The sequence below is a fragment of the Cheilinus undulatus genome, linkage group 17, assembly GCF_018320785.1.
Source record: "Cheilinus undulatus linkage group 17, ASM1832078v1, whole genome shotgun sequence".
NCBI lineage: Eukaryota > Metazoa > Chordata > Actinopteri > Labriformes > Labridae > Cheilinus > Cheilinus undulatus.
In genome coordinates, this window is record NC_054881.1 from 3,688,504 (window position 1) to 3,701,685 (window position 13,182).

The 13,182-nt window shown below is 38.0% G+C and overlaps 1 protein-coding gene across 1 annotated transcript in view; it reads left to right on the forward strand.

Moving 5' to 3' along the window:
- The window catches only part of grk3 (G protein-coupled receptor kinase 3), a 122,939-nt gene that overhangs the window by 66,439 nt on the left and 43,318 nt on the right, over window positions 1-13,182 (forward strand). Inside the window, exons 3-7 of the mRNA XM_041810410.1 lie at window positions 3,986-4,059; window positions 4,221-4,322; window positions 9,054-9,128; window positions 12,825-12,886; window positions 12,986-13,037. Of these exons, the coding sequence (XP_041666344.1) occupies window positions 3,986-4,059; window positions 4,221-4,322; window positions 9,054-9,128; window positions 12,825-12,886; window positions 12,986-13,037 (365 nt within the window). The remainder of the gene's footprint in view (window positions 1-3,985; window positions 4,060-4,220; window positions 4,323-9,053; window positions 9,129-12,824; window positions 12,887-12,985; window positions 13,038-13,182) is intronic.

Below are 13,182 nucleotides of genomic sequence, written 5' to 3' on the forward strand. Positions count from 1 at the left end.
TCTGTTTTCACTCCATCCTGGCCTACAGCAAAAGAGGCAATTGCCATGGCAACAGCGGGCTCATCCATGCAGGCGACATGGCAGCCCCTCCCCTTCCTCAGATAATGTTTGGATGAGTGTGGATTTGACTGCTCGTGGTGAGATGATTATCCTTTGTCGGTGTGTTTGAGAGTGACACATAGTGTGTCATTTTCAGCCTATAATGCCTGGTGCCATCTTCTCTAATGATGAGCACTCTGTGTGAGTGAGTGTGGCCGGATGTAGGAGAGGCTCAGAATCAGCTGCTCCAAGAAGAACAAGGCAACCTCAATCCATTATTAAGGCTAATACAGTAAACGGAGCTGCCCTGCTTTCATCCTAAGTTGTTTGTGTGCGTTTGTGTGTCACTGCGTCTGTTGGTGTGCTTCTCATGTCTAACATAGAGTCCTGATGGAAAAACTTACTCGTGCTTTTTCTTCTCCATCACCTTTAACCAAGGACAGAACACATTTTTGATCACTTCCAGTGAAGTAATAACATTCTTGTGATGAAATCACACCGGCTGAATTACTCTTTCACTATCTATGTATTATAAACTCTAGAAAGAGAGCAGCAAATACACATTTCAATCATTTCCTCCAGTAACTTGCACAGACAGAAATCTCTTGTATGCGATTGCAGCAAAGTGTGTCTGCAGGTAATTTGTAACCCGAACAAACAAGTGGAACCACAAAATACAAACACACCACTGTACAAACACAGAATGAATAAAGATCCATCCATGTGAGATAATGCATGTTTGAACAGTACAGTCAGTGCGTTTATTAGAGCTAAATAATCAGTTTATTCAGCTCCCAGAGAGTTAAATTTAAGCTAAGGAAAGTCTTAATATTTCCACTCTCTTGCCACTTTCTGCCTTTTGTTGCCTCTGTTGACCCATTATTGCCTCTATCAACCATTTTTTAAAAATCATTTTGCCCATGTTCACCACAGTTAACCCATTTTTGCTTGTTTAGATCAATTTTTTATCGCATTCCACCTGATTTCCACCATTTTTTGCATTTCATAGCCATTTCAATCACTTTTTAATAGCCTTTTACCACTTTTTGTGCCTGTTTTTGCCACTTTAACCTATTTTTTTGTAATCTTTTCCACTTTCATCAAATTCTGGACACTTTTAACCCATTTATGTTTTTAAAAAATCCAATTTCACTATCTTTTTACCATTTTTAGCCATTATAAACAAATTTTAGAATTTTTTAACCCATTTAAATGATGTTTTTAACAAAAGTTTTTTCATCAAAAGAAGGCTAAATGAATAAATAAAGACATTTGTTGGTAAGAATGGTTGTTATTCAGGTCAAATATAAAATATGGTTTTCACAGCTTAACTTTACAATAGACCATGGTTTTGCTGAACACCATGGGCCCTTAGTTTGGCTGGGTCCCAGAAACCTCCCCCTTTATAACTCCTTTTGGACAGCCTTGTCTGCACATGACTATTCTTGAATGTTCCTGGCTGTTCAACCTTCAGGTTAAGGTTCAAATCCCAGCTCACATCTGCCTATAATGCACCTATGATAATGCATTCGTAGAAAGGCTTCACCTTCACTTCAGTCAAACTGGACCAGTCACTTTGTGCATGCTCCACAGTTTCCAGTCTGGACTTTGACCCAGAAGTTGATGAGCACGAATGCCTAGGAGTCATGTTGGCGTCTGCCATCAGATATCAGTGATTGCCATAAGGTAGAGGGATAGAGTACATGATATTTAAGCCACATGGGAAGCGTAGAGTATGTAGAAAATGTGTGAAGCTGTAAAAATATCCATGTTTTAGCCATTTTACATGGAGCCTGTTTGCTAACTTTTTTGCAAGCTCAGCATAATAAGGTGAACGATGCACATCACTGTAGTCTACTGTAGTGAAGCTGAAAATGGTCCTGTCAATAAACAGATCCTCCTTTTGCATGTATACTGGAACACGGACAGTAGTTAAGTTAAATATTACCTTTGATAGTTTGACTTTACTCTGCATGGAAACATGTTAATTCTATCATGAGAAAGATTTGGGTCGTCTATATGAGACTTCAGGGCTTGTTTTCACATTGCATTTCCTGCTTTGCTGTTATTATGTCTTAAAGAAACGTATAGATGGCGTGATATTTGGCGTCCCTGTCTGCCAGTTCATTATGCGAGATGGCGAGAGAGCATTTTACAGCAGGAGCTCTACATACATGCAAAATAAGAGAGCTGTGCTCCCTTCACTGGCTCTGCTGTTTCTGTACACCTCCATTAGGCCTCTCTTTTACTACCTTTGAAAATCACCCTTGCTGTGATACTCACAGTAAAAGCAAAATATTACCTCCTTAAACAACACTTTCGATTGTGTATGAAATTGCACATGCAACGTTTGGATGAAATTTATAGTGACAGGACTTTTGCAGGGCAACTTTGTATGCAGAATTGGTTAAAATCAATGTTTTTTGCATATTTGTTGGAAAAATCTAGCTAAAATTATCATTTTTGCACTAAACTCAAACTCAACCACAGCTGGGGCTGAAATCTGAATTTCGGTCTAACATGAGGGCCCAACAGGGTCAACATTTAACCATAAACTGTCATCCTTTTTTCAGGTAATACATTAAGGGGGAGAAAACTGATGATAAATGATTATGAGATTTAAAAAAAAGGACAAAATGATAAGTTTAAAGGCTTAAAATTCTGAGATAAAAAGTCAAAATATTTGTTAAAAAGGTCAGAACACAAAATCAAAAGTTAAAACAATGTTTTCAAAATGCAAATATATGAGATAGAAAGTAAAAATCATGAGTTTAAAGGTCAAAATATGAGATAAAATACAAAATCATGAGTTTAAAAGGTCGAAATATGGGATTAAAAATCCAGAGTTAGGAGTTGGAAAAGGTCACAATATGAGGAAAAAAAAAAAAAATCCAAAATGTTGAGTTTGAAAAGTCGAGAAATAACTTAAAATTTAAGATTTGGAATCTAAAATGTTAAAATATGAGATGAAATTCTAAATATTGAGTTTGTAAAGTCAAATATGGGATTAAAAGTCAAAGTTAGGAGTTTCAAAGGGCAAAATATGAGATTAATTTTGAAATCATGATCTTGAAATTTAAAATTGGAATTTAAAAAGTTCACATTATGAGATAAAAAAGTCAAACTGCTACGTTTAAGTCAGAATTTTGAGATGCAAATTGAAAACAGTAAATGAAAAAAATAATTTAATTTCTCTCCCCCATTCCTTGCTTCCTGTTTTTACTCTACTTTTTCAATTTTTTTATGACTTAACAAAGAACATTTTAAATTTTCAAGGTTAAATTTACGTTTCTATACTGGAGGAAATCTGCAGACCTCAGACCTGTGGGCCAGTTCTTATTAAAATATAATATGATCCTGCGGGCCGGGTAAAACTGCACCATGGGCCGGATTTGGCCCCCGGGCCTTGAGTTTGACACCCCTGCTCTAATGAATGAGGGTAGTGTTTGACTTGCACAGCCTTTAAGTGTAGAGTTTATGGCTCTGATGGATCTGTGGCCTTTCAGTGCAAAGATACCAATGTAGCAACCTCTTAGGCATTTCTATTGCAGCCTGGAGCAGCCATTATTTAACAACTTGATGATTATAGCAGTAAACTTTTAAAAAGTGTTGATTAATCTGGTGTTTTTCATGCATGAATAAGAACCATCTGCATGTTCAAGCTTCTTAAAGTATTTTCTAAATGGAAATCTTGGTTTTTAGATTGTTGGTTTGATAAAAGAAGTCACTTTAAGATGTTTATCTGATTGGTATCTTTATTGATTGCACAACTCTGAAGGAAATGATGCAGTTTTAAGCCTTAGCTTCCTCTTAGCCCAGTCAAAAGTGTTTAGGTGATTAGTCTAGTCACCATGGGATCATGAAGGCATTTATCTCTGCTTTTAAGTGAACTGTAAATATCAGAAGGTGTTTGCTTGTCCTCACTGTGCGTTTTTGTGTCCTGCAGGTTTCCTCCTGTTCAAAGACTTCTGTATGAACGAGATCGACGAGGCCGTGCCGCAGCTCAAGTTCTACGAAGAAGTGAGTCAAAGTGTCCCGTGTGTGTTTGGGATTAGACGGCATCATGGGATGGCTGGGAGATTAGGCCCTGTAATCCTGTTCATTCAGATTTGGGGCCTCCCAGGAAGCGCCCGGTGTTGTTTTGTCGTGTCGTTAATCTGACCTCGTGTTGTCCGTCTCAGATTAAAGACTACGAGAAGCTGGACTCCGAGGACGAGAGGGTGAGCCGCAGCCGGCAGATTTACGACGGATACATCATGAAGGAGCTGCTGTCCTCTTCACATGTGAGAATTCACACTCACAGCCACTGCGTCACCGATGCACCAAAGGTCACAGAGAGAGAGACAGACAAAGCACGCACCTGTGGGGGACTGGGTCCCAGTAAACCATCAAACAACAATCTGGATATGCAAATGAGACAGAAAGGATAAAAAAGACCAACATAATCCATCAGAAAATATAATCATTTTCTGTCTTTGTAGGACTTTTACTTTTTTAAAATATTTGTCTAGTTTTACACCTCTAGATGTCTGAAAATGAGTCAAAAAGTTTGAGAAGCAGAGCAGTGTTTGGAGTATAAATGAGCAAAATAAGTTCCCAATCAGAATATTTTATTGATCTTACAGAGAAGCTGTGGTGCCTAAGTTTGCCACGTTTAAGAAGGGAGAATCGCATTAAAATAAGAGGCTAGAAAAATAAAGCTTTACAAATATTAACCCTAGCATATGCACAAACATTTATCAATAGGGCTGTCATTATTAATATGTTGATCACAACCATTTAAGGCCCAAAGTAAGCATGTTGTGTTCCTATAATAAAAACACTGAATTGTCCTTTGAAGTGCAGAGTGATTAAGCCACCTTAAAAAGACATAAGCTGGATGTAACTCACCGTAGTTTGTTTCCTGCTCTCACAGTGGTGTAAAATAAGTCCGCCACTCCACCTTAATGTTGTATTTCACTGTAAAAAAACTCACAGACAGCTCTGTAGACAAGTCAAAGTAAAAAGCACCTTGTGTTATCAAACATTTACCCTTATACCATTCTCTTTAGACATTTCTTTTTACTTTTCAGTCAGTTGCAAGTCCTTTTTTCCCTCAGTTAAGCTAATGTTACTCTCAGTCTTCCAAAAATTCCTAATTTTCTTGCAGAAAAAGTCCCTAAGTTAAAAGGTTTTTCCTCTTCACAGGAAGTATAGCACCCTTAGAATAAACAATAAAAATTTCAGAATTAAAGCACAACAAATAACAGTTTGTTTAGAAAATCTCTCATCTTAATTGTTAACCTTAACTGGTTTACTTGCACAAAGAAAGCAATTGCATATGAACTACTAAAAAGTTTAAATGCTGTCCCATTATAGGGGGGTCACTGGATGTTATTGAGTCATTTTGTACATGCACTACTAGATATTTCCTAAGAGAAATGTATCATTATTTTTGAAAAATGTGTTATAATTAGGGCTATCAAGATTAATTGAATTAATTGCAATTAACTATGAGCTACAATTAATCAACAAACTTTGGTTAAGCCACAGCAGCATCTCCCTGCAGCCACAGTGATGCAAGTAAACCACTGTTCTTTAGTGTCTAATTTCACTATAAAAAACTCAGACAGCTCAGTGGGCAAGTCAAGAGTCACCTACCAGTCAACTATTTAGAGTTCAATCCATAACAAGTTCCTTTTTCCATGGTTGAGTTTTTAATGAAGCTCTAAAGGCAGGTCAGTATCTAAACTGTAAGTCCATTAGTCTCAGTCTAAGACTGTAGAAAGAGCCAAAAATGACTCATAAACAGTTTAAATGCCAAATAGTGGAATTTTGGAATCGATGAAAAGGATGCGATTAATTGTGATTGACTACAGAAATCCTGGGATTAATCACTACTAAAAATGCTAATCTTTTGACAGCCCTTATCATTATTTTTGATAAGGTGATGATCAAAAAACGAGAGGTAACATGGAGTTACTTGCAAACCAAAGACAGATTTATTTACAGAAACATTTTAAATATAACAACGATAAAAAGCTCGGCGCTTTATAGCAGCGTGGGGCGCGGGGTTAAAACTGGGTCTCTCAGCCTCTCCTTCTCCCTGTCTTCCACCAAACACGCCTGCTCTAATAGGCCCAAGTTTTCTCAATCCATCACCTGACCTTGAGCGCCTGCCAGTTTTTACCCACTGGTACCTGAAAGCACACACACAAACAACCAGCAAACAGCAGGGTCGCCCCCCCCATGAAGACGTGGGTTCAACAGACACCATGACTAGACATGAGCTTGACAGATTATTCTGTAAGAATGAAAATATACATCCTGGTGGTGGCTCTCTCCTAGCCTCAGCATCAGGGTCCTGTTTGAGGAAGGGGAGAGGGTCAACACAGGTTTTTGGAGATAATTTTTGAGTTGTAAGTAATTTTTTAGCTGGACTTTGGTCTTAAAGGGTTAAAGAAGAGCTCTGGGTCTCTGAAACTAGACAGGAGTAAAGTGGTCGAATGTTGGTCCAGTGTTGAGTTCCCTCTGACTTGAGGCCAGCGATCGCTCTGTGACACCAGGAGCTGTCAACAGATTCTTCTCTCATTTACTAATATTTTTAAAGTTAAGATCAAACTCTTTTTACATGGTTAAAATACACACATAAGGTATGGGATGTCAGTTTCTGACCTCTCTGGTCACATGGTGGACTCCTTGGTCCAGTTTGACAGAGTCTGAACAGACCACCATATGCACCTATAACTTTGTTTCTTTTATAATGTTATAATGCCAATCCTTGTTTAGAAAAGTCTTGATGTTAATGTTTAACTCTGCTGCATTTGGGCTCCTCATAACTGTGAACCTGCAGCTTTTCTATTTTAAACTGCCAGAGACCCTTACCATTCATTTAGATCAGTGTTACTCAACCAAAGAGCCAAATTATGGAAAAATTCTTTTGCAAGAGCCACAATCTAAATGGTTAAAGTGGCAATAAAAATAAGTTTAAGTGGGAAAAATGCTCAAAAAGTGGTAAAGAAGTGGCAAAACATAGGTGAAAAGGGGCAAAGTAGGCATAAAACTGCAAAAACTGAGTAAAAAATGGCAAAAATGGGGGAAAAAATGAGTCACACATGGCAAAAATGGTCAAAAAGCGGTACCAATTTTGCAAAAAAATGAGTGGAAGTGACTAAAGTGGGCAAAAAGCAGCAATAGTGGCAAAATTAGGAAAAAGTGGCATTTGATGGCAAAAGGCAGCTTAAATAGGCAAGAAGTGGCAAAATGCACTTTTATCCTGCAAATGGCAGGACAAAAGAGGCAAAAATTAGTTAATATGGGCCAAAAATAGTACAATAGTGGGGAAAAGAATTGGCTAAATGGGCTTAAAAAGCAGAAAATTTGATTAAAAGTGGGAAAAAATGGAAGAATAGGGGGGGAAAGTACAAATAAGAACAATAGAAACATACAGACAAAAAAAAGTTGACAGTTAAAGCTATAGCTGCACAAGAGAGTAGCTTACTTAGCTCTGAGGTCAAAGTTGACCTTTTTTTTAAGTTTTCTGGGTGGAAAATATTTCAAAGAAGACATAGAAGAGCCACTAATCATCACCAAGAGCCACACGTTGAGTATCCCTGATTTAAATGAACATTTTCACCCAGAAGGGAGTGGGACTGGCAGAATTTGGACAAGGTACCCGGATTAATTGCTCTTAAAAATTCCCTGCTGTCACTATATTTGAAAACTACGTTTATATCTGCTTAGAAGCAGAGGTGGCACAGTGTTACAACACGCTGACCTGCAGTTTTATCAGCTGTGCCCCTGATTATGCATACTCGTCCTCTTCTTTGAACCAAACAGACAAGTCATTAAAAAAAGTTCATGCTTTTCACACTTTTGCATGGGCTTCCTTTTTTAACAGCGGAAGTTGCTGCTTGGCTTCACACCCTAATCTGGCTATTTATTTACAACATGCTGTGTTTATTTGCTGGAAACTCTCTGTGTCAATGTTTCCTGACAGCTGCACAGACACACAACTACAAACTTAATAAAATGTCTTAACTTGATCATGACTGAGGCGCTACCAGTGACTGAGGAGATGGATGTAACACAAATCCTTCAGAATCTTCCTCACAAAGAGAGTCAGATTATATCTCACCAGAGATGAGACGCTTCTACCAGATCATGCAATCATAATGCTCCCCATCATGCAGCATGTGCATTAAAATAGTAATGAAACCATCCCTCTCTGTCTAGAGTTTCCTCTTCATGGGTGTTTGCTGTAAAAGAGTGAATGTGAACATCCAGCTGTAGACTTCTCTAAAGGAATGTGAGCTGATAGAGAAGAATTCACGCTCTCTGTCTAAATAAGTTATGTTCACTACGTCATATATCATCACTTTGGCAACGCTCTGTGCCAAATATGTCAGAGCATCATGGATTTGCTGCAGTTTTATTATGGATGAATAAAGGAGTAAGGAATGTTGACGTAACAGACGTCTCCTGGAAATTAGATTTTATCTAATACCTGCATTTCAAGCGTTATAAATAGGAATACAATCCTCCACGGCACAGTTACTCAATGTTGGCAGATTTTTTTTCCAGAATTACTTGATTTCTTCCCAGAAAAAGGCAAATACCCGGACAGTCTCTGACCCCAAATCAACTTAGGCTTCAATTATGTAACTGAAGTTGTTTAACTATTTAAAAAAAAGTGGTTTAGTTGCTCTTTAAACAACCAGACTTTGCTCGTATTGCAACACACAATGATGTTAGGAAATCCACAGCGAGTCCAAAACAAACTGTTCTCCTGCAAGACAAAACTCTGGGATGAAGGTCGTGTTCCCTTCTACCTCTGAAGGGAGAAGGTGATTAAAGACAGCGCCCACTCACACCCAGATATTAGTCCTGCTTTGGTCTCTCAGCAGCATAACGTCCCGCTCATGTCACACTAGGGGATGCACATAAACACTCAGAGAGAAAGAGAAGTGAAACTTCTGGTAGCGCTGCATTTTTTAATGACCCTTTCTTTTATTTCCTCCTCTTTGTCTCCTCAGCCTTTTTCTAAGAAAGCAGTGGACCATGTGCAGAGTCATCTAAAGAAGAAGCAGGTTCCCCCCACCCTCTTCCAGGTAAAACAAAGCTCACACCTGTTTCAGTACTTCTGGTTTCCTTAATTCACATGAAATATGTTACCATGCACAGTTAAGTTGAGCTGGACCACTTAAATGTCCCTGTCCCAGTACAGTCCCCTATAGAGAATCTTTTTATTGATGGAAGTGTCCCAATCCATGCAAGCATGTGTGGGTTCTCGCCAGGTGCTCCAGCAGTCCAAAGGCATGCTTGTTAGCTTCATTGGTGGCTCTAAATCAGTTTTACTCAACCCTGCTCAACCAAAGAGCCAAATTGTTGAAAATACCTTTGCAAGAGCCACAATTTAAGAGGTGAAAAGTAGGTGGAAGTGGCAAGAACATAAGTTAAAGCTGGCAAAATAGGTATAAAAGCTGCAAAATAATGGCAAAAATGGGTGAACAAGAGTAAAAGAGGCAGAAAATGACAAAAAAGGGAGTGAAACGTGACCAAAAATGTTGAGAAAAAGTGGCAGAAATGGTTGACGTGCCAAAATAATGACTTACAGATGGCAATAATGGTAAAAAAGGGGCAACAAGCAGTGACTGAAATTGGCAACAAGCAGCAAAAAAGTGGGGGAAAATGAGTGTCAAAAATGGTTGAAAAACTTTAAAAATGTGGCAAAAAGAAATTGGGGAAAAGAGACTAAAATGGACAGAAGTGACAAAATGGTCAAAAGCTGGCAAAGAAGTGGCAAAAAATGAGTGAAAATTTTAAAATGGGGAGAAAAAGTGGCAAAATTGATTAAAAATGAGTTATAGGTGGCAAAAATGGTTAAAAAACAGTAAAAATGTGGCAAAAAATGAGTAAAAAGAGACTTAAATGGACAAAAGCTGCAATAACTGGGGAAAAAAAAGTGGCATTCAATGGAAACAGGCAGCTTAACCCTCGCTCCTTTGTAATTTTTAGCTCCATCTGTCCTTCTTTATCCAGAAAACAGACAAGCAGAAAACTGTTAATAAAATAATCATTTTTTAACTTTTTTTTTTTTTTTTTTTACTTTCGCTGCTTCAAATCTCTTCAACAACTTCAACCCTGACCACTAAAAAAAAAAAAAAAAAAAAAAAAAAAAATTGATGTTACACCCTTTTAATGCCAGTTATTGTACACCATGTCACCGGTATTTTTTATGGAAACAACCACTAAAACGCCATATTTCCCATATAAAATGATGTAGAAAAAAATTTTTTTTTACAATAAATACAGTCTGGGCCATGTCAATGATGAGTAGTAAAATTGATTTTGATGCATTGACATTTTTTTTGTAGTGCCATATTCCGTATTTTAGCTCCATCTGTCCTTGTTTGTCCAGAAAACGGACATGCAGAAAGGTGTTAATAAAATAATAATTTTTCAATTTTTTTTAACTGTTACTGCTTCAGATCTCTTCAACAACTTCAGCCCTTACCACTTAAAAAAAAAAAAAATTCAAAGTTACACCCTTTTTATGCCACTTCTTGTACACTATTCCTATGACTTGGATTCAGTGAGATAGCGTCCATGCTAAACAGATGAGTCTATCAGAGCCAAAAACACGCCAGTTTTACCATCCTTTTCTCCAGCCTCCTCCTCTACCAAATCATATGCGAGCGAATGCATTTGTTCATGTTAGGTTTACTTTATGTACAGCCATAAAAAATCAGAGGAAATATGTAGGATATGAATCACGAACATGCGCATTTCCACCTCTAACCAAAATGTGACCACAGTTACGCCAGTTATGCACATGTAAAAATTTACTGCATATTTGAGATATGATATATTCTCTCCTATTGATTGAAAGGACCCGTGCATCCTCATGCATGTCCATCCTCTTGCTTTGAAGTGAGGGCAAAGTTGAAATTGTCCAAATGTCCCCCTTTCTTAGTCCCAGGCCGCAGAACACAAAAGTAGCATTTTGGACTGTAAACACTCCACTTGCGGCATGTCCGGCTGTAAACATAGACGCAGATTCGCACCCAAGCACACACACAGTAGCACACAGACTTTTCCTTACACATGTAGCCCACTCTGGACATCCATATCTAGTGGCATGAATCATTTCATTTAATTCTGATGATGTTTGTGGGTGAACTAGCGCTTCAAACACTCTGAGCCCATGGAAGAAACCTTGCATGCACGTTGTTGAAGGGGTTAAAATGGTGCGCTGGCACGATCTGCTGGATCACTGTGGAATGGTGAAATAGAGCCCTGGTGATCGAGTGACTGCAAAGAAACAGTTGCTTTAAGTTGTTTTGGTGCCGTAGACACACAGTCAAAAAACGTGTTTTTAATGGAAGTCTATTTGTCCGATTTCAGACAAACAAGGATGGATGGAGCTATTTGGGGTCAACCGAGTTCTATAGGCAACACCTTATTTTTTTATTTATTTATTTATTTTTTTAATATGAAGAAAAATAATAGCTTTGGCCAAATTTGATGCCTCAATCTATAAAAATATGACTATCAACTCAAAAAATTATGATAAAAATGAAGAATGTCCTCAAAATGGACATAGTAGGATCCGTGGGTTAAAGCGGTGAGAAGGGGCAAAAGATGGCCAAAAAAAACAAAAAGCAAAAAAATAAAAAATAAAAAATAAAAAAATAAACTGGTGAAAAGGGGCAAACGAAGTGGCAAACTTGGGCTTAAAAAGCTGTCAAAATAGATCAAAAGTGGCTAAAAAGGGAAAAAATTGCAAATAATAAAATAATAAATAAAAAAAAGAATAAAGGTTGACAATTTAAGCCAACTGTACAAGAGAGGGCAACAAACTGATTAATGTGACTTGCAATGGATATTTTCTGAGGTTAAAGTTGGGGGGTCTTCAAATAAAGACATAAAAGAGCCACAAATCATCACAAAAGAGCCACATGTTGAGTACCATATGTGGTACTAAAATAATAATGAGACTCCCTAGTTTGGTCATCTATGAGAGTGTGCACTTCAAGATGTTTGTGCTTGTTTTTTTTTCCCACAGACATTTCATAGAAAATCTTGCACAGTTACCAAATTTCACATAGATCTATTTTTAGACCAAAATCAGACAACAGGCCAGGGGAAAATATGCCAGAATGACCCTTTAACACGTCCTCAAAAGAAGCTTTTGTCTTAATATAGCTTCATGCTTTAAGATGCTAGTATGTCAGCTGCATATGTGAGGTCAAAGTTTCTCATATAAAGAAGTGTTTGTGATGTCATCCTGTCCTATTTTTAAACACTGTGTTTTCAGCTTCATGCTGTTGGTAATTATACATTTAGTGAAGAGCATAAATTGCCAAAAGGCCACCCAAGAAAATCCAATCCTGAGAAGAGAGGAACAGTCGTTTCTTTTCAGCTGCATAAATCTAATCACCAATCTCCCCGTTTAGACCACAACATGGCTCTTTTTCTGGGGTTGAAATTATCCCCAGTGACTTAATTTTCCCTCAAACATATGACATCAACCTGCCAGCATTTCCTGGATATTTTGTCAGCTCTTTAGCTCGACTCTCAGCTGGAGAGCAGAGAGATCTTTGGGTTTCAGACTCAAACAAAAGCAGAAGATTTAACCAGAAAAGTTAAAAGGTCAGCAGTAGGAGCTGAGAGCACGCGTCCAGCTCACTCACCATAACAATGCACGGAGGAGAGATTCACGCACATTTGCAAAAAATTTTTATCACATAGTTACTGAGAGGATCCCGGCCTGAGCTGAGGTTTATGTGTCTGTCCCCCTGCAGCCCTACATAGTGGAGATCTGTGACAGCTTGAGAGGAAAGATCTTCCAGAAGTTCATCGAGAGGTGAGGCAGGAGTGGAGGAGATTAGATGAGAGTATTTCAACGTTTTAACACCACAGACACCCTTAAATCCTCATTTGTTCTGTTTTTGTTTCCCTGAAGTGACAAATTCACTCGTTTCTGTCAGTGGAAGAACGTGGAGCTCAACATCCATGTGAGTATTTTTTTTTTATTTTATTTTAATGTTGTTTAAAAGCCAGCATTAGCAGTGTAATAGAGGTAACTGTTTTATCGTACCCTGGTTTTACTGTCATGATTCAGTACAAGTTTGGTTTAGCAGGAAAAACACAACATAACTC